This window comes from Eutrema salsugineum, unplaced genomic scaffold (genome assembly GCF_000478725.1).
Source record: "Eutrema salsugineum unplaced genomic scaffold, Eutsalg1_0 scaffold_3, whole genome shotgun sequence".
NCBI classification, from domain to species: domain Eukaryota; kingdom Viridiplantae; phylum Streptophyta; class Magnoliopsida; order Brassicales; family Brassicaceae; genus Eutrema; species Eutrema salsugineum.
This window is the reverse complement of record NW_006256756.1, coordinates 1,382,133-1,400,727: the sequence shown is the minus strand read 5'-3', so window position 1 is coordinate 1,400,727 and position 18,595 is coordinate 1,382,133. Positions and strand designations below refer to the sequence as shown.

The window sequence follows — 18,595 nt, the reverse complement described above, 5'->3', positions numbered from 1 at the left end:
AACAAAAAAAAAAATAGAGTCAAACGATTAGAATAACTGTCTAAAAACGGTTGAATTTACATTTTTCTTAAATAAAAAAGTGAACACTTTTTCTTTAACCTCAAAGTAATGAACTAAGATAACGAAATTTCTAGGCGTTTTTAAAAAAGTACTAAATTTAGACCCGTGTTGTGCACGGGGAGTTTTTTTTATAAAAATTTCAAGTTTGGAGAGCATATACAATTTAAATTTTTATTTGCTTGTATGATAATAGTTAGGTCATAAGAACAATTTTATATATCTGTTGCATTACTTGAATGTATATTAACTTGGTATGGTTTTGGTTATTTATAATTAAGGATGATATTATTTAAATTTTCAATGTTGTCTACATAATATATACGTATATAGTATTAGACGAATATATATACATATATATCCCACAATAAGCAAACATCTATAGAGAATAATGAAAGTAATCTTTCTTATTAATAAATCCTGAATTTGACATAAGTTCATAGAATTAAAACGTTGACTACTTCATTTGGTCACCTTTGTAGCTAAACGACATGAATAGTTGAACCTCCACTCATAACTAATAGGTGAATATGATATATGAGATTAGTCTTTAATCTCAATGTCATTGTTCTCCGTCTTATTGGATTTGAAGTACCTATATAATTATATACAGATATGTTATTACTGGCATTTAGAAAAATATCAAATATTTATATAGTAATTACCTATCTTTGAACTTGTCAACTTCGACAATATGGGTATCAAAAAGAAACCTTGAGGACTTTTCCAATATCACAGGTTCACGTTCATGATCATAATCATCTGTTATAGTATCAGTTCCATGAGGACTTTAGTTAAACTTAATCTCTTTCATTAAACGTTTTCTGTTATGTCTGGCATTTTGCTGTCTCTCGAACAAAGATTTAGATAGTTGATTATGTCTTTCTCTAGCAATGATTTTGTCAACAGAAGAGTTCCACCACATAATGACTTAGATTCAGAGTTAAGATTACATTAATATGTATTCAAGGATAATAAAAATTAAAACTAAGGGAAAAAAATGAATTACTAATTAAGATAAAGATACATGACTTCTCTATTCCATCAACTGTGTCTGAGCTTGCTGTATTCTTGTTTGATTTCTCTGGTGAAAACATATAACCAAAAAATATTGAATCAAAATAAATGTTATATATTAAATCAGATACATCTTTTAGATATAAATACAAATCAGTAATCTTACTTGGACCATTGTGTACTGGTTTAGGAAGACCGGAATGTTGCGGTTGTCAAGCAGGAGTTGTTCGAGACTTACTTAAAACAGATGGTGTCGTCGCATAGGTTGTATTTGAGGTTGTACATTCAGATACATTAGTATCATTTGATGAAAGGATACCATCTGATAATACAATTCAAAAACAAAAAATGAGTTAATAATTTTTATAGATAAAATGTTATCAATTCATTCTACTATTAATAAATGGAATTATTCTTACTTGGCTGTAAAGGTACAGATTTAGCAAAACCAGAATCTAGCCTCCGTGAATTAGGATTTCTTCGAGCTTTGCTAACAACAGATGGGCGTGTTGCATACGTAATATTAGAGGTAGTGGTTTCATTTCTATTAGTATCACTTGATGATTGGATAACACCAGTACCATGAATAACGTTGCTTGCTAGGTTTAGATCAGGAATTGTTGTATTACGTTTTGCAATTTTAAGCCGTGAAAATTGAGTTTCAGATATGATGTTACCAAACCTAATGCCTGAAAATATTATATATGTTAGCATTGAATGTATAAACATAAGCTTACTATATAAAAGCAAGAAATGAAAAATGATATAGGTAACCCGTTTCGTCAAAAGATGGTTAGCATTGCAAAGGTCTCTTTATAGGTGGCATGTTTTCTTTTAATGAACTTGGTAATGCTATATGAAGACACACAATATCATAACATATAACATATAAGATAGTTCATAAAACGATTTTTTAAATAAAACATAGTTCACATACACTGTTGAGTTTTAGGTGTGTTTGGCCGTATAGAGAAACAACCAGAGTTGCTGACATCTCTAAGAATTTCATCTATGTATATAAACAAAAAAAACAACACAATTTAATAATATTTCGAAGTATAAAACTATTGAGTAAAGCAAATAATAAATAAAAACTCACTTGAAGTAGATCTGTCAGATGTAATCCGAGATGAACTCTTCACCAAATCGTTTGAATTGCTTAAATCTTTAAATATCATATCAAATGCACCAGAAATAGGCTTTGTGGATTGTGTTTGGATGGTAGATGTTGTCTTCTGTTTTTTTTTTGAATTCTGTTTTCATCATTTTCGTATCCATAAGGATTTTTTGTAACTATGCAGTGCATAAGAAAGTGAACATAAGTGTAAATAGAGGTAAACGTGAACACAAAGAATGTTATGAAGCGGAAAACTTTATTTATATGAATGAATGGTTGTTTGTTCGAAAATTCAAACTAAATGTGATCCCTTATGAATAGAAAAACAAATATTCTACATTTAAATTCATATATCTAAATCCACAAATATAGATCGTAAATATAGAGAAAGAATCAATTTAGTTACAAATTGCCAAACTTAAAAGGATAATTATAGTTAAATAAAGTAATTAATATGGTTAAAAGATATAAGTTATAATACATTATTCATTTACTGTTAATTGATGGACTTTGTTTTCGGTTAGTAGCTATACGGATCTTTGGATATATAGATTCGTATAAGTATATTTAATTTCTTCCAAATGTTTAAAATAAATTTTATAAATAAATAAAGAGTAATACACTAAAATTGATTATAAGCTAATTATGTTTGAGTACTATTTAATATATCAATGATTTCATTTGAATGATGATCATAAGATTTCAAAGACAAATTATAAAATTACTAAAACGATATACAGAGTAAAACAAAAAAAAAACTAATGGTGTGAAAAATTGAACAACATCATAATATTGATAAAAAATAACCATTCGATTACAAAAAAATCATCCAAAAGCAAAGTAGAATAAAAAACCATGATAAAAGAAACAATTATTCAGACGATTAAAACATAACAAAATAGTTAAAATAACAAATAATGGTTCTTAAATCATGGCTTCTCTGTCTTCACGGTCTTAAGGGGCAGAGTACTTGAATTAGTCTCAACTATTTTCTCATCCTTACACTTCTTCTTTGCAGCCGAATACTGATAATACCGTATTTTGACCACTTTTATGGATCGTTTTGAAATACTTTTTCTATGTTTTTAATTGCTTTTAAGTACTTTTATTATGTTTTTCTAGTATTTGTAGTTCCAAGACTCTTTTCAGATAACTTAAGGAAAAGCTTAACAAAATAGATAGAATATCAGATTTCAGCTCAGAGTCAAACCGTCAGAAGTTCATCCCCGATTGAAAGCCTTCTCACCGTCTGATCCAGCTCAAATTTGGAGATCTTAAAGATGGAAGTATTAGCTTTCCAGCACACTTTACAGCTTGACAATCCAAAGGTTCAATCAAAAGATACGCAAAGAGCAAGATGTCTCGTAAACCAGCCGGCAAGCGTTTCCACCTGCGGCCAACAGGTCATTTCCCGCGGTCACAACCATCCCGACCGCGGCCAGCTAACTTCGACTTTGAAGGCCCATTTCTGAAGCCCGTATTATTTTCCCAGCCTCAATTCCGGAACCCTAGACACCAGAGAGTATCGGAGACTATAAATACATGTCAATTAGGTCGTTTTTAAGAAGAGAAGAGGAGAGACGAAATACTTTACAGAAATTTTACTTTAAGCTTTGTTTTTAGGTTTTAGGGAGAGAGAGATCTGTCTCTTGAACCCTTGTTCTTTCTTTTCAATTTCGATTTTCTATTCTACCTTTTAATACTATGTTTTTAATTTTGTTTATTATGTCTGAATAGTTTTTAAGGGATTTTCGATGGGGATATATATGTTCGGTGAGGATTCCATTGGCTATTGAGCCGAATCTTAGAACTTTTTCTTCTGAATTCGTTTTTACTGCATGAGAGTAGCGTCATGAATTACAATCTGATCAAGATGCTTGGTAACACGAAAGTGTTCATCTGGTGTCAGGTCTAGTTTGGGAGAGCAAAACAAACATAGGAGTGGAAACCTACCTATGAGCGATTTGTGAATGCTGACGAGTCTTAAACATAATGCACCTCTTCTTTTCCAGGGCCAGAGTGGAAACCTACTGGTCAGGGTTAAGAGAGATAGTTGTCTATGATCACGACAATGGCGTATTCATACGTCCGTGACTCCAGTTCGAAAAGTTTAAGCTAAGATCTTATCAAATTTACTCTCTAGCAATGTTTTGAATCGTTCATACCCCTGAGAAAACTTCCCTGAACCCCATCGCCTCTTTTTTTTTAATAGATTTACACTGTTTTCATTCAAGCTTTAGTCTAGTTTCTTTACTTTTTCAATCGATTTTCACTTAGCAATTAGGTCTAGCCGTTTTTCTCGTTTTTACCCGTTTTCGTTAAGTTTAGTTATTAGGTCATTTTAATTCCCGTATTTTCTCTTTAAGATTCGTTTTTACATTTTAAACACACCACCAAAATCCTCACAAAACTCGCCTGGTTCTAGACTTCCTTACTTTATATTTCTTTCGAATGCTTTTGCAGGAAAGATCCTTCTTCCCTGTGGATTCGATCCCTAAGTACTACAATCGATCAGATGTGCACTTGCGGCTATTGATTTCATTTAGGGTAAAACTTGACACCCTCAACACGAAGCACATCAAATACTCATCAGTATCCTTAATCACTTCCATCTTTTCATTGTTTTTGCGCTTAGGAGTAGGTGTAATTTCAGCATCATCATCATCCATAATCATTATAGGAACCTATAACATATTAATTAATCTGTAAGAATGAAAGTATTATATAATAGTACACATGAATGTAAGAAAACAGAATACATAAATATACCTTTCCATCAAGAGTATTGTGAGCTTTTTCCTCTATCTTGATACTTGGAGTGCTCTACGAAAAGTGAAAGTTATGAATTGTAAAAAATAAAGAATTAGTGTATAAATAATATTGATAACAAAATGATATAACTTTACCTGAGGAGTAGAGATTTCAGAAAACTCCTTAACCACATAACTTTGTGTAATTATATTGATGACCTTGTATGTGTCACTATTGAAAACAATATTTGAACCTGCATTTGCAATCTTGAAAAGAAACGTTTTACCAAAAATATTGCTCAAAGCCAAGGGCAAGACATCTGGATCCTGAATCTAAACAAAGAGGAATTTAATAAAATTTAAATAGATCAAGCCAGAAACGGTCATGGACAAATGCAGTAGAAATATGAACCTCATTAACAGACTGAGTTAACTGAGCAGCAGTTTGGTTGACAACTTCCTTTGCCTCTTGATCAAATAAGAGGAATTTGGTTTCACCAGTATTATCCATGACACGAAAAGTCAACATGAACCTATCATAATTTGAAATAGGATAAGTTAAACTTTATTAGAAGTGAAAACTTTACTATAGCACAAATACAATAACAGACTTACGATAGATAAACATTCTCAACATCCTCATTGCATTTTTTGCACTGCCACAATTGTTTCTTAAATGTTTTCCCAGGATATAGTTCTTTTAAGTAATCTATATCATGAGGGAGAAATTTTTTAGCACAAGCTCCACATGACATGTAATACCAGCCAAACTCAGTGTCTATAAACATAATTGTGGCTATGGTAACACATTTGACAACCTTTGAAAGTGCATAATGATATTAGAATCAAATTTAGGTTATATTAATCGAACTGACAGAATATATAATTACCTCTGAAGCAGCAATTATCTCGCTAATAGTCCTTCGAGGACTATGCAAGAAGAAATCGTCCCTTACTGTTACTGATACATAATTGACAATACTCAACTGATTTGGATGGGTATAGGTCAGGTTTAAACCATCTTTTGGCAATCTGTATAGATTATATTACATAGTTATCAGAATACAAAACTTGAGAAATGAATAAAAACATGGAGATAAGTAGTTTTACCTCTCTTTAAAAGCCAAACTCTCTGGGAACACTGGATCAGTAATGACCATCGAACAGCTGTAGCAATTGCCAACACTCCAAATACCTTGACAAAGTTTTAACTTTCCAAAACGCAAAACAGCAACGATCACAGCATCATTGGCATGTTGAGCCACACTTTCAAGATTTTCAGAATTGTCCCCAAAGAACACAATTAAGTTGAACATCTCTACATTGAATATAATAAGTAAATTGATGAAAAAGGATACTAAACAAAAATAGTAAAGATATAGAGCATTAGTGATAAATTAGTAATGTAAATGCTAACTCTGTATCATGGATCTCCATAGAAAGCCACTTTGTCTGTCTCTTTCCAACATTCAAGATCTCTACATCCCCAATGCTCACAATTTTTCCAATAGCATATGAGGTAAAAAAAATCATGTTAGTAATCTAGAATAACGCACACAAACTATATATTCAATATATGATTTAGTAATTAAAAAAATTGCCTATCAAGAAATCTGGATTCATTTTGCCTTCGTGAATATCACTAAACTTGACGAACTTGAAACCTAAGATTCTTGGATCCATTTCTTCTGCCGGTTTGACAGATGTTGTTGATGCTAAAAGGATTTTGTAAACGTGAGGGCTTGTCCTGAACTTATCACCATTATGAACCACTTGAAAATTTGTGATAATTCTAGAGGCACCTTCCTCTAAGAGATTTCCATTTTTCTTGATGAACTCCTTCTTCAAAGTTACATGCATGGTTTGATTCTGTGTATATATAAATATGAATGCTTTAAAGATACATAGGTTTGTATGAAAGTAAAAAACAAATGACAGTGGTAAAATATATAGATTAGTATAAATGCTTAAAATTAACATAGATAGTATACCTTCTCATCAACAACAACCATTTCCAACGTCTCTACACCATTCAAGTACTGTTTCCACACCTTCAATATCTTCACATAAACTCTCCATTGAGTTTTGAAGGGCTTCACGGAGTATAGATCGGTGAAAGAAGACACAATAACAGGATGAGAATTTGAGATTCAGAAATGTATTGAAAGGTGAGGGATGAGGAAATATTGGAGAAACGTACATCTATATATATATATATATACGGTATTAAGAGAAGATCGTATTGGTAGGTTAAATATTTCAAATTTAGAACTTTCTTCTTGTTAATCTAATCCAAGGATCTCGGATATTATTCGTTTAGGAATAAATATATATCTTCCGCAATTTGAGTTACTCATATGGATCTTTATTTAGTTGTTTAAAAATTTGCCAAAGGAAAGTATGGGGGTGCTTGGTGTAGACTATAGAGGCTGTTGAACCCATTTCACAGTTTTAAAATTCTTTTTTTTACCAATCAAACTTTTAAAAAAATTTTAAATTTAAAATCCTAACAGCCAGGCTTTTTATTTTTAGTCATTGATTCTAAAAGTTACGTAAGAGGAGCTTTTATACTAAAAACTAATAAAAATAAATATATTTAATTTCTTTTTCTATTTATTCTTTCCCCAGAATCATTCAAAAGATTTTATATATTTATATATAAATAATTAAAAACTAAATTTAATTGATTAAATCTTATTTATTTTTAGGTTTTGTTTGATATCCATTTTTCTATAAAAAAAAATTCAATTTTTTATTTTTTGTATTAATTACTTATGCTAATATAAGTATTTTAATAATTTATTAATGTTATCAACAAATTTTAAAAATTATATGTTTGATTAATGAAAATTTTAATTTAATTTAAATTTAATAGTTAATTTCTACAGTTTTTACTGTAAAAGATTTTAAAGCTAAAAGTCTACAGTAAAAGCTAAAAGTAAAGGTGATTACCAAGCAAGCCCTAAATATGTTTAGAAAATATAGGGTTTAGGTTTTCAATGTAGAATATGTGAAAATATAGATACTTATTTAGTCCGTTTGAAGTTCAAATTATTGTTATTAGTTGTTGATTAAATTCCTCAAGGAAAATATCTATGTTTCGAAAATATGGGAACAATGTTTTCAATGTGGAGATATGCGAAGATATAGGTACTTTCTTAATCCGTTTGAAGTTTAAGTTATTGTTATTAGTTGTTTAGAAAATTGCTCTATGAAAATATATATGTTTCGAAAATATAGGAACAAAAAAATTCAATATAGAATATGCGAAAATATAGGTATTTTCTTTATGCATTTCAAGTTTAAATTATTGTTTAGATTTTTCATACTGAAGAATTTTTTTAAAAATGATATTAAAGTAATACGTTTTAAATTTTGGAATTGTTGATGCTTATAAACAAATTAGCTAAATGATTAACTAATATAGGAATGCTTATACGATTGTGAATAATGTATAATGTAATGTAGAAATAATGTATAACGTGAATTATGAATAACGTAATCTCCTTAATAATATTATTTTGCAAATGTTTATTGTAAAATTATGTTCATTCAACTTGTATAAATAATAATTAATAAGAGAATATATACATAATACGAAAATAATAATTTTTCCAAAATGATTAGAAGAGAATTAATGTTTGATAAAATTATAGATTGAAATATACAGTTAATAATAAAATATATGAAAAACGTGTATTTGAAAAATTTATTGCAGTTAAATGTGTTTTACGAAATAACATTCTGTTTGGCTATAGTTATAGTAAAAGAATTAAAATTAAATGAATTAATAATATAGCTAATTTTAATCCTGTCAAGTGTCCAATAGTTCAATAGCGCTTCCACGAGATAGAAAATAGATTCCGTTAGATTAATTTCAAATCATGTTTGCGGAAACTATCAGCTGAAAACGGGCCGGGCCTATTCAGCCCAGAATTAATCTAAAAAAAATAAAAATAGGTCATCTAATTCTCAGCTTAGTAAACAAGACAAGAACCTTCACATCATGTACAAACAAACAAACAGCAGTAAACCCAATTTGCAAGGGTCAACGAAATCAAATAGTGTACATATGCATTTTGCAATTTGTTTAGTAAACCTAATACGTGACCAAATTATTACAACAAACAGTGGAATGTTAACAGAGAAATTGCTCTAAAGCTAACATGGAAAAATAAGGGTTTTTAGAAACGCAGAGTCTAAAAATGTATTTTTCAATGTTGTTGTTCTTCTTCTGCTTTTTCAAAGCTTTCGTTGAGGGATTTAGATACATCAGGCGTTGTTGTTTCCTCTTCTTCTTCCTCTTCTTCTTCATTATTGACTTCAGGAAAAGGGGATGAGAAATCTAAGCATAAACCTTGAACGACTTGTTCATAAGAAGGGGAGAGATCTTGAGATGTGATCTGATGGTACTCCACCAACTGGTGAAGACACTGATTTTCTCTAACCAAATTCGCGTTTTCGTTCGCTAATCTAGCTTTCTCCGTAAGCAATACCTCTAATTGTAGCCTCACCTGTTTCATAGAATCAGAGTAAAACCACAAAGCCAAAAAACATAGCATAAAAAGAGCAGAAACAGAACAGTATTGGTAATTTGTACAGACCAGATCATCTTCTTCAGGTCTAACACCTTTCACAAACCCATCTCTGAGTCTTTTGTTCTCTTCTTCAAGCAATCCACAACGCTCCTGGATGAAACTCAGGTCGGATTTTATTGATTTAAGCTCTCTTGCAAGCGAATTCGCTTTCGCCGCCATGGATATCGCAATCTGCAAGAACAAAAAAGATTTGAGTTTTCTTATCAAAGAAGGAAAAAAACAGAGAGACATAAAGACTGAGACTTTACGTTTTTAGCCCTCTTCATGATTTTCCTCTCTTTTGGTCTCTTCTCATCTTCTTCATTCGACGAATCTTCTTTTTGCTCAACATCAGACTCGTGTTTCCTCTTCTTTCCTTTATTCTCGTCTTCATCTTCTTCTTCTTCTTCTTCTTTTTGTTGCCGTTGCATCTGATCAGCTTTGAGATTCGAGTGGAGTATCTCAGATAATGTAGGTGGTTTAGCTAATTCTCTAACTCCCTGATTTTAGAGAAACAATCTGTATCATGAAATATAGGTAAAATGAACAACCCTAATTTCAGGTCAGATAATGGATTTTAATTTTACCTGAAGAGCATTGTCGAGATTACTAGAAAGCTGAGACAGAGTATGAGAAACAGAATCAAATCCTTTAAGCAAAAGCATCGAATCATTTCTCAATCTCTTTGCTCTCTCTGTTTCTCCAACAATCGTTTGAGCTATCAATGGAGAATTGGCAATGGGTTTGTGATCTTTGCTCTTTTCTTCAAGAAGAACATCTATCCTGTTACGCAGGTTGCTCCAGAGACGCTTGTCTGAAGATGGACTAAGCGATGGAGAAGATTCTATCGATGTTGCAGAAACCATGATCAAGCTAGCTCCTTTCTATTAAAGAAAAAAAGAGAAGAATTTCATGAAATTTAGAATTCTGAGTCATACCGAATTGAATTTTCATAGCAGAAGAAGAAAAACCCATGATTTCTTTTGATCGGAAGAAGAACTTACCTTGTTAGTATGATTAGGTGATGGAGTTTCAACAGAAGCAGCCATTAATGGAGGTATAGAGAAAGAGGTTTAGAGAGAGATGTAACGGCTAGATTATTCAAGATGGGAGATCGTCAAAGTAGAGAATTTTTAAATAAAGATCTCGAAAGTCGGCCCAACGTTCTGATTTCTAAATCCTTAATAAAGTTGTTTTTATCCTTTTATTTTTAAATCATTTAATGGACAGAGACAAAAGTAGATCTAAAAGTGGGACTTGGTCGAGTACTTTTCACTGCACTTAACAAGTATCTATCTACAGTTTCTTCTGGAGTTAGATTGGTAGGTCCCACTTTTGAGTCCAACGGTTGTTTCTCAACTCTATAATTTCCTCCTAGTTTACCACAAAAAAAAGGGAAACAACCCAAAAAAGGAAATTTGAACAAAAAATCTAGAGATGTTATAGGTTTTTTTTTTTTTTCCTACAACCCAACTATTACATCACATTTTGTCCGTTAAATAATTGGTCCGAAAACCGTCTTCAACTGGCTCGGTATGAATGATTTGAGAGAAAATATAGCTTCTTGCTCGAACTTCTTTTGCAAGACTATCCGCTCGGACATTTGAACTTCTGGGAATATGGGAGAGAGTGAAATCCAAAAAAATTTCGCGAAGGTTGCGGAAGGCTTCTAACTCTGATAAGAATGATGGCCAATCTGATGGCGATTCAGACATGCTAATCAGATCCGAACAATCGGTTTGAAAGTGTACAGATAAAATTTGTCTATCTTTCATGCAAGACATAGCCCATAATAGGCTCTCCAATTCGGCATGAAGGACCGATAAGCTTCTACGACAGCCTTGAAGGCCAAAAGTCTCGCTACCTCTTTCCTCCTTCAGACTCCACCCGAACCCACTAACCAGGCAGATGCCTATCCAGAATGCATCAACCTGACAAATTGGGAACCTCGGGGTATCGGGTAGAGGATTCAGAAGCAAAGGAGTGAGCGGAGCCTCGTTTGATCCGTCTTCTTCTTCTTCCGGTTGGTTTGCAATCTCCCAACTTTCGGCTTCAACCTTGACGTGGATCAAAGTATCTACCGAGGAAATTTCTTTCCCGTTGAAGATCTTGTCGTTCTTCGCTTTCCAAATATACCACATGATCCAAGGATAAATATCCTTTTGAGGATCTGTCATGCCTAACTCTTTTGTTTTCCAAAAGAGAAAACTCATATTTTGGTAAATAGAGATACTCGGGAAGACACCCGGAAGGGAGATGTCATAGGTTTAGATGTCAAGCTTTATTTGTTTAGTACAAGGAATTTGTATTTAGTCTAAAAAAATTGTATACTATGATTCTTCGAGATAGAAAAGAAAGTGAAAGTTTTGTGTCTTCAAGCAAACTAAATGTGTTTTTATTTTCCTAAATTGCTAGTATAAAACCTACTGAGACCAATGAGATGATAGAATAACCTGCATATATCTCTTATCTTTTTTTTTGCCTTTGAGGTAAATTTTGTAATCTCTCAAGGTCTGTTTATGCATGCAGATCTCTCAAAATTAGTCGTGATGTACTTGTCCGCCCATCTGGATCTGATACTACTAACTTCTGCTTCCCGAAAATTATCTTAAACCGCTAATTCTATTATCATGGTTATTTTCGGTATTGCCATGATAACCAATTTAAATTTTATCATTTTTAGTATTATTTTCTTTTTATCTATCTTGTATAGTCTACACTTTGCTAATAGTGTTGAAAGTTGATGAAAAACAGACACTAGAAGTAGGGATATGATTTTCATAGACAGGAAAGAACTAGGAACAGGAAAATCATCTCAATACAATCTCATCATGCCCTCTTATTTTTAACACTAGATTTTGCGTCCACGCTACGCATGGATATTTTGTTGATTAAAATTATATATTATCAATTATATTTGTTAATATATACATTTTATATATTAATATTTTAATAATCTATTAAAATTATGGTCTTAATATAATAATTTTTATCATTTGCTGGTTTTAATGGTTTCGGTTTGAATCTATATACAGTATGTCATATTTCAAAAACCTATTATTTAGTCAAACAATTATAAGTTAATATATCCAAACCAACTAAAATTTTTTACAAATTAATCAAATGCTACTTTTTAGACATAGTATTGAGTGATGGTAAAATATTATACATTCACTTTTTTAAATCATGAAAATAATTAATTTCTTCAATGTTCCTTTTATTCTAATTATATATGTGTTCTTTAAAAACAATAAAATTTAAAATCTAATCTTTTTATTTTCTTGTTTAACCAGTCCAAATTTTTTTTTGGATTTAGGAATTTAAAAAACAATCGAATAAATAGAACATCTTCTTTGAGATTAATAACAACTTTAAATTGGAAACCCAAATAATAGTTGAATAGAAAATAAATAAAATCACAAAAAATTTGTGAATTAAAAATATTTTGTCAATTGGTTTTTTAAACTTTTTAAATAATTTTTCAATGATTCTACATCATCTCTTCTAATAAGAATGAAATTTGTTATCATCATGTTCATTTTTATTCTTGTTATATCCTTTTTTTTCAATGAATATATCATATTATTTATTTTAATTATTTTAGTATGAATATATTCAGTTTCATAATATTCATTCTTATTTCTTTTAATTATAATTAAGTAGAAAAAGTTGGTACATTTTAATACATACATATTTAGAAAATAAAATAACAAACTGAACAACTCAAAACTAATAAATTCTACATTAATTTATTGCAATTCCAAGTTGAATGTACATAATGTAACTTTTTTGATCAATTTAACATAATATATTACATGAGATTATATGAAAATATGTTTTGCATATGCGAAAAATATAGATGAATATAAATCATAATTATTATTTATTTAAAATTCTACGTGAAAAACCTTAAAATCAAGTAACTTAAACTTTTATAAGTAGCATATTTTTTTTTAGATAAGAAATTAAATTTATAACTTAAACAGTGATAATAGAGATTTTAATACCATGTTGATTTCTTTTTCTTGTTAATAGAGATTTGTTTAGTTTTTAATTTATTTCCTCAACCGTAATATTAGAATTAAGAAACTTTTTTAATTTATTAAAATGAAATAACAAATTGAACAACTCAAAACCAAAAAATTCTACATTAATCTATTACAATTCCAAGGCGAATATAAACAATGTAATTTTTTTGATCATTTTTACATTATATATTACATGAGATTATATGGAAATATGTTTTGCATATGTGAAAAAAAAATTAAATTAATATAAATCATAATTATTAGTTATTTAAATTTATACGTGAAAAGCTTTAAAATCAAGTAACCTTTTTTTCACTACAAAATCAAGTAACCTAAACTTGTATAAGTAGCATATATTTTTGTAGATAATAAATTAAATTTGTAACTTAAACAGTGATAATGAATATTTTAATATCATGGTATTTTTTTGTTAATAGAGATTTTTTTATTCTTTAAAAAATATTTTCTTAACCATAATAATAAAATTAGGAAAATTTTATAAATTTACAATTTTGATATATACGAATAAAATTTAATTTTTAAATGCTGATGTGGAAACCTTGAAAAAAAGAGAGTTTAACTTTTATTAATAATACAATAATTTTAATTAACAATTTTTTCCTATATTGTTTTGTAATAACAATGTAATTTTATAATTTAGAAACTTTTTTAATTTTAGTCTTTGATGTACACTAATAAAATTGACATTTAAAATCTTATGTGGATTTCCTTAGCATATATAGCTTCAATTTTTATTTTTCTATAAATATATATTTTTATTAATAATATATTTGAAATTTGGGAATTTTTTTTTAATTTAAATATTGATGTGGATCAATAAAATTGAACTTTTAAAATCATATGTGGACATTCTTAGAGACATATAGCTTTAACTTTTTTAATAATAGATTTAGAAATCAAAGCTGAAAGATCTCACACAAAGCAAGTGATTTTGATATTTCCTTCTTGTTTTGAGGCTTACCGAATGTATTCAGCTGCTGCTTGGTCAACTAATTATTTCTTTTGTGTTTAAGGTTAGGTTGTTAAACCCCATCAGATGTCATGTTATTTCAAAAATCTTCCTCGGATACATCAGTCTCCTTCGTCTTTATGACGTAACCTCTTTTTCTATTTTCAGTGCTTCGTTTTTAAAAAGTGTCAAGTATCAATCATTTGACATGTTTCTCGGATTGCTTGAAATTTATCATTCTTCTTTAATTCGGTGGCTAAGCTTTGAAGATTTTACGCTCTCTTTTTCAATATTAAAGCGGCTTGTAATGGCTTTGTTGGTTTAATATAATTTAGTCATGTTGGTTCTTTTACATTGTAATGACTCATTTTTTTTATTGAAATCTAACTCTATATTTTTTTTTTTAATTTGAAATGGTTGTACACACAGAAAAAAAAACTTAAAACCAATATAGTTATGTGACAAAAAATTGAATGCTAATGTAAGAGTCTCTAAATATGTGTGTATACATCTAATTTAAATTTAAAATTTCTATTTTAATATTATTTATTTTAGTTTTTATTATTAATATAAATTTTATATATAATTTATTTATCTTTAATAATTTTTTTTAAAAAAAATAGAATTTAAAACTTTTTAATTTTAAAATGTTGATGTGGACCAATAAAAAATTTATACATAATTTCTTTATTCAACAATTATATTAGAATTTGTAAAGTTTCTTCATTTTTATATTCAGAAATAATATTAAGAATTTGTAAACTTTCTTTGATTTTGAATATTGATGTGGACCAATAAGATTACTTTTTAAATTTAAATGTTGATGTGGACCAGTAAAAAATTTATACATAATTTCTGCAACAATAATATTAGAATTTGTAAAGTTTCTTAATTTTTTTATTCAACAATAATATTAAAAATTTGTAAATTTTCTTTAATTTTGAATGTTGATGTGGACCAATAAGAATACCTTTTTAAATCTTATGTGGACGCCTTGAGAAGCTTATTTTGTATTCACGCTACGCGTGGATATTTTATTGATAAAAATGATATACAATTAATTATATTTATTAAGATATTAATTTTATATATTAAGATTTTAATAATATATTAAAAAATTTATGGTGTTAATCTAATAATTGTTATGTAAATTGTGAGGTTTCAACTGTTTTTTTTTTAATATACAAATTTAGAAAAATGAATATCAAACTGGATAACTCAAAACTAAGAACTTCTTTATTAATTTATTGCAATTCCAAGTCAAATATACGAATGTATTTTTTCAATCATTTTTGCATAATATATTATATAAGATTATGAGAAAATATATTTTGTATATGTGACAGAAATTTAGATGTATATAAATTATAAATATTATTTATTTAAAATTCTACTTGAAAAACCTTTAAGTTAAGTAACTTAAATTTGTATAAGTAGCATATATTTTTTATATAAAAAATTAAATGTGTAAGTAAAACAGTGATAATGGAGATTTTAATATCATGTTGGTTTATTTTTGTTGTTAATGAAGATTTTTTATTTATTTATTTTTACCATAATATTAAAATTTGGAAACTTTTTTTAATTTTTAAATGTTGATGTGGATTCCTTGAAAATAATATGGCTAAACTGTTATTAATTATATAATAGTTTAAATTAACAAATTTTCCTATATTGTTTTGTATTATCAATGTAATTTTAAAATTTAGAATTTTTTTTAATTTTAGTTATTGATGTGGACTAAAAACATTGATCTTTTAAATCTTATGTGGATAACCTTAGAGGCATATAGCTTCAACTTTTATTTTTTATACATATTTTTTTGTTAACAATAAAGTTTTAAAATTTGAATTTTTTCTTAATTTTAAATATTGATGTTAACCAATAGAATTAAAAAAAAAAAATTCTATGTGGACACTCTTAGAGGCATATAGCTTCAGGTTTTATTTGTAATATATTTAGATATTAACGCTGGAAGATTCCATACGAAGCCCATTGCGGCAAGTGATTTTGGTCTATTCTCCATGTTTTGAGGCGTACTGAATGTATCTGATATTGTTTGGTGTAGCTAATTGTTACATTTGTGGTTCAGGTTGGGTTGCTCAAACCTTGTCAGATGCCATGTTATTCTAAATATTTTCCTCAGATACCTCAGTCTCTTTTGCCTTAATGCCGGAACCTCTTTCTCTATTTTTAGTGCTTCGTTTTTTAAAAGTTTCGGGTATCAATCACTTGACATGTTTCTCGGATTACTTAAAATTTATCATTCTTCTCAAATCCGGTAGCCAAACTTTGGAGATTTTACGGTCTCTTTTTCAATATTAAAGCGGCTTTCTAGTGGCTTTGTTTATATCTTTTTTCATCATATTCTTCTTAATTTAGCTAATAGTTAAACATATAGTTTAGTCAAGTTGGTTCTTAATATTACGTTGTAATGATTTATTTTTTAGTGAAATATAAATCTATTTTTTACTTTTTTTAATTGAAATGGTTGTACACACATAAAAAATAACTTACAATTTATTATATTTATGTAACAAAAATTTGAATGCTAATGTAGGAGTCTCTAAATATATGTGTATACATATGTAAATAAATTTTAATATTTTATTTTTTCTTAGTTATTTATATAATTGAAACATCTAATTTAAATTTAAATTTTTCCTATTTTAAAATTATTTATTTTAGTTTTTTATTATTAATATAAATTTTCTATATAATTTATTCATCTGTTAACAAAAAAAAAATTATTTATTCATCTTTATTCATTTTAAAAAAAATAATAGAATTTGGAAACTTTTTAATTTCCAATGTTGAGGTGGACCAATAAAAAATTTATACAACCTTTTTTTATTCAGCAATAAAATTAGAATTTGTAAACTTTCTTAATTTCCTTTTTTAACAAGAAAATTAGAATTTGGAAATTTTCCTTAATTGTGAATGCTGATATGGACCAATAAAATTAGTTTTTAAAATCCTATGCGGACGCCTTTAAACCCTTATAGCTTCAACTTTTATTAGTATAAGATGCATTTGTTTAGAGCTAATACTTTGGTGGAAAGGAAAATATTTGAGACAAAGAAACATGAGAGAGGTCAATCAAGAGAAAATGCTCTAATTGATAAATTGAAATCTTGTCAAATTCCTTATAGTTGTGCAAGAGTGATTTAAAGAGAATCTCTATCATTGATATTTATGTTTGAGAATTGTTATTTTATCTCTTGTGTCTATAACCTTTTGGAAATTTGAGCATGATCTTATTTATGGATCCATTGTTTAATGGATTATATAGAAAAACAATTAATTTTATTTCACTTATCAAGAAGAATTACAAAATCGATTCAAAAGATGAATTGATTCCTCAAATCCAAGAACAAATCTCTTGAATCTGCCTAAAATTGCAGAGAACAACTCTCTAACATCTCTCAAATGATTTCAGATGTTTCTCGATAAAAGATTACCGAAAATGTTTTTATTGTTGAAGTTTGTTGTGAGTGAAAGACTATGGCGATGATCAATTTGTGATTATCGAGGATAGATTGTAAGAGAGTTATATTGAGGAAAGAGATGTCTCTTATTCATTGTAATCATTTATATTCTCTAGTTATATATCAATACAAAAAATATTTTCAGTAAATCGAGGTTCGGAACATAACAAATTTAGGAAACAATGCAATTTGGATACAGAATCTACTTAGAGATTTAAAAAGTTAGAAACAAGAAAAAAATTAATCGCACAAATTTAGCACATCTTCAACATTACAAGTCCAAGATGTTTGTTAGTTTCATCTGAATTCCAAAAGTGTGATTCTTTTTGCGATTTAAGGTCACAATTTTTTTCGTTTTAATTATTTGTTATTATCTAATAGATAAATAAGATGCAACATTTGTATATTATAGCCTAAATGAATATCATATAAGTATGAATCAAACTGTGAAATTTATTTCAAAATAAGATTTGTAACCCATTGGACTACCATTACATTTGCAAAAATAAAAAATGACAAATATTATGATCAATTATAAACTTCCTTATTTTACATTAAACAAATATGCATACATATTGGACTTCCTAGCAC

At 28.5% G+C, this 18,595-nt stretch overlaps 2 protein-coding genes across 2 annotated transcripts; both read right to left on the bottom strand.

Annotated features, from left to right (window-relative positions):
- Positions 1-600: 600 nt before the first annotated feature.
- Positions 601-6,801, bottom strand: LOC18014885. The gene is made up of 10 exons (XM_024154157.1): positions 6,543-6,801; positions 6,052-6,259; positions 5,832-5,973; positions 5,557-5,759; positions 5,354-5,474; positions 5,098-5,274; positions 4,961-5,014; positions 4,746-4,875; positions 723-819; positions 601-652 (listed from the first exon to the last, which is right to left on the bottom strand). The coding sequence occupies exons 1-10, from the start codon at positions 6,799-6,801 to the stop codon at positions 601-603; spliced, it is 1,443 nt and encodes a 480-aa protein (XP_024009925.1).
- A 2,147-nt stretch (positions 6,802-8,948) lies between these two features.
- LOC18014949 (golgin subfamily A member 6-like protein 22) lies at positions 8,949-10,626 on the bottom strand. The gene is made up of 5 exons (XM_006396441.2): positions 10,523-10,626; positions 10,106-10,402; positions 9,788-10,018; positions 9,546-9,710; positions 8,949-9,455 (listed from the first exon to the last, which is right to left on the bottom strand). The coding sequence occupies exons 1-5, from the start codon at positions 10,565-10,567 to the stop codon at positions 9,156-9,158; spliced, it is 1,038 nt and encodes a 345-aa protein (XP_006396504.1). The 5' UTR covers positions 10,568-10,626; the 3' UTR covers positions 8,949-9,155.
- Positions 10,627-18,595: the final 7,969 nt, after the last annotated feature.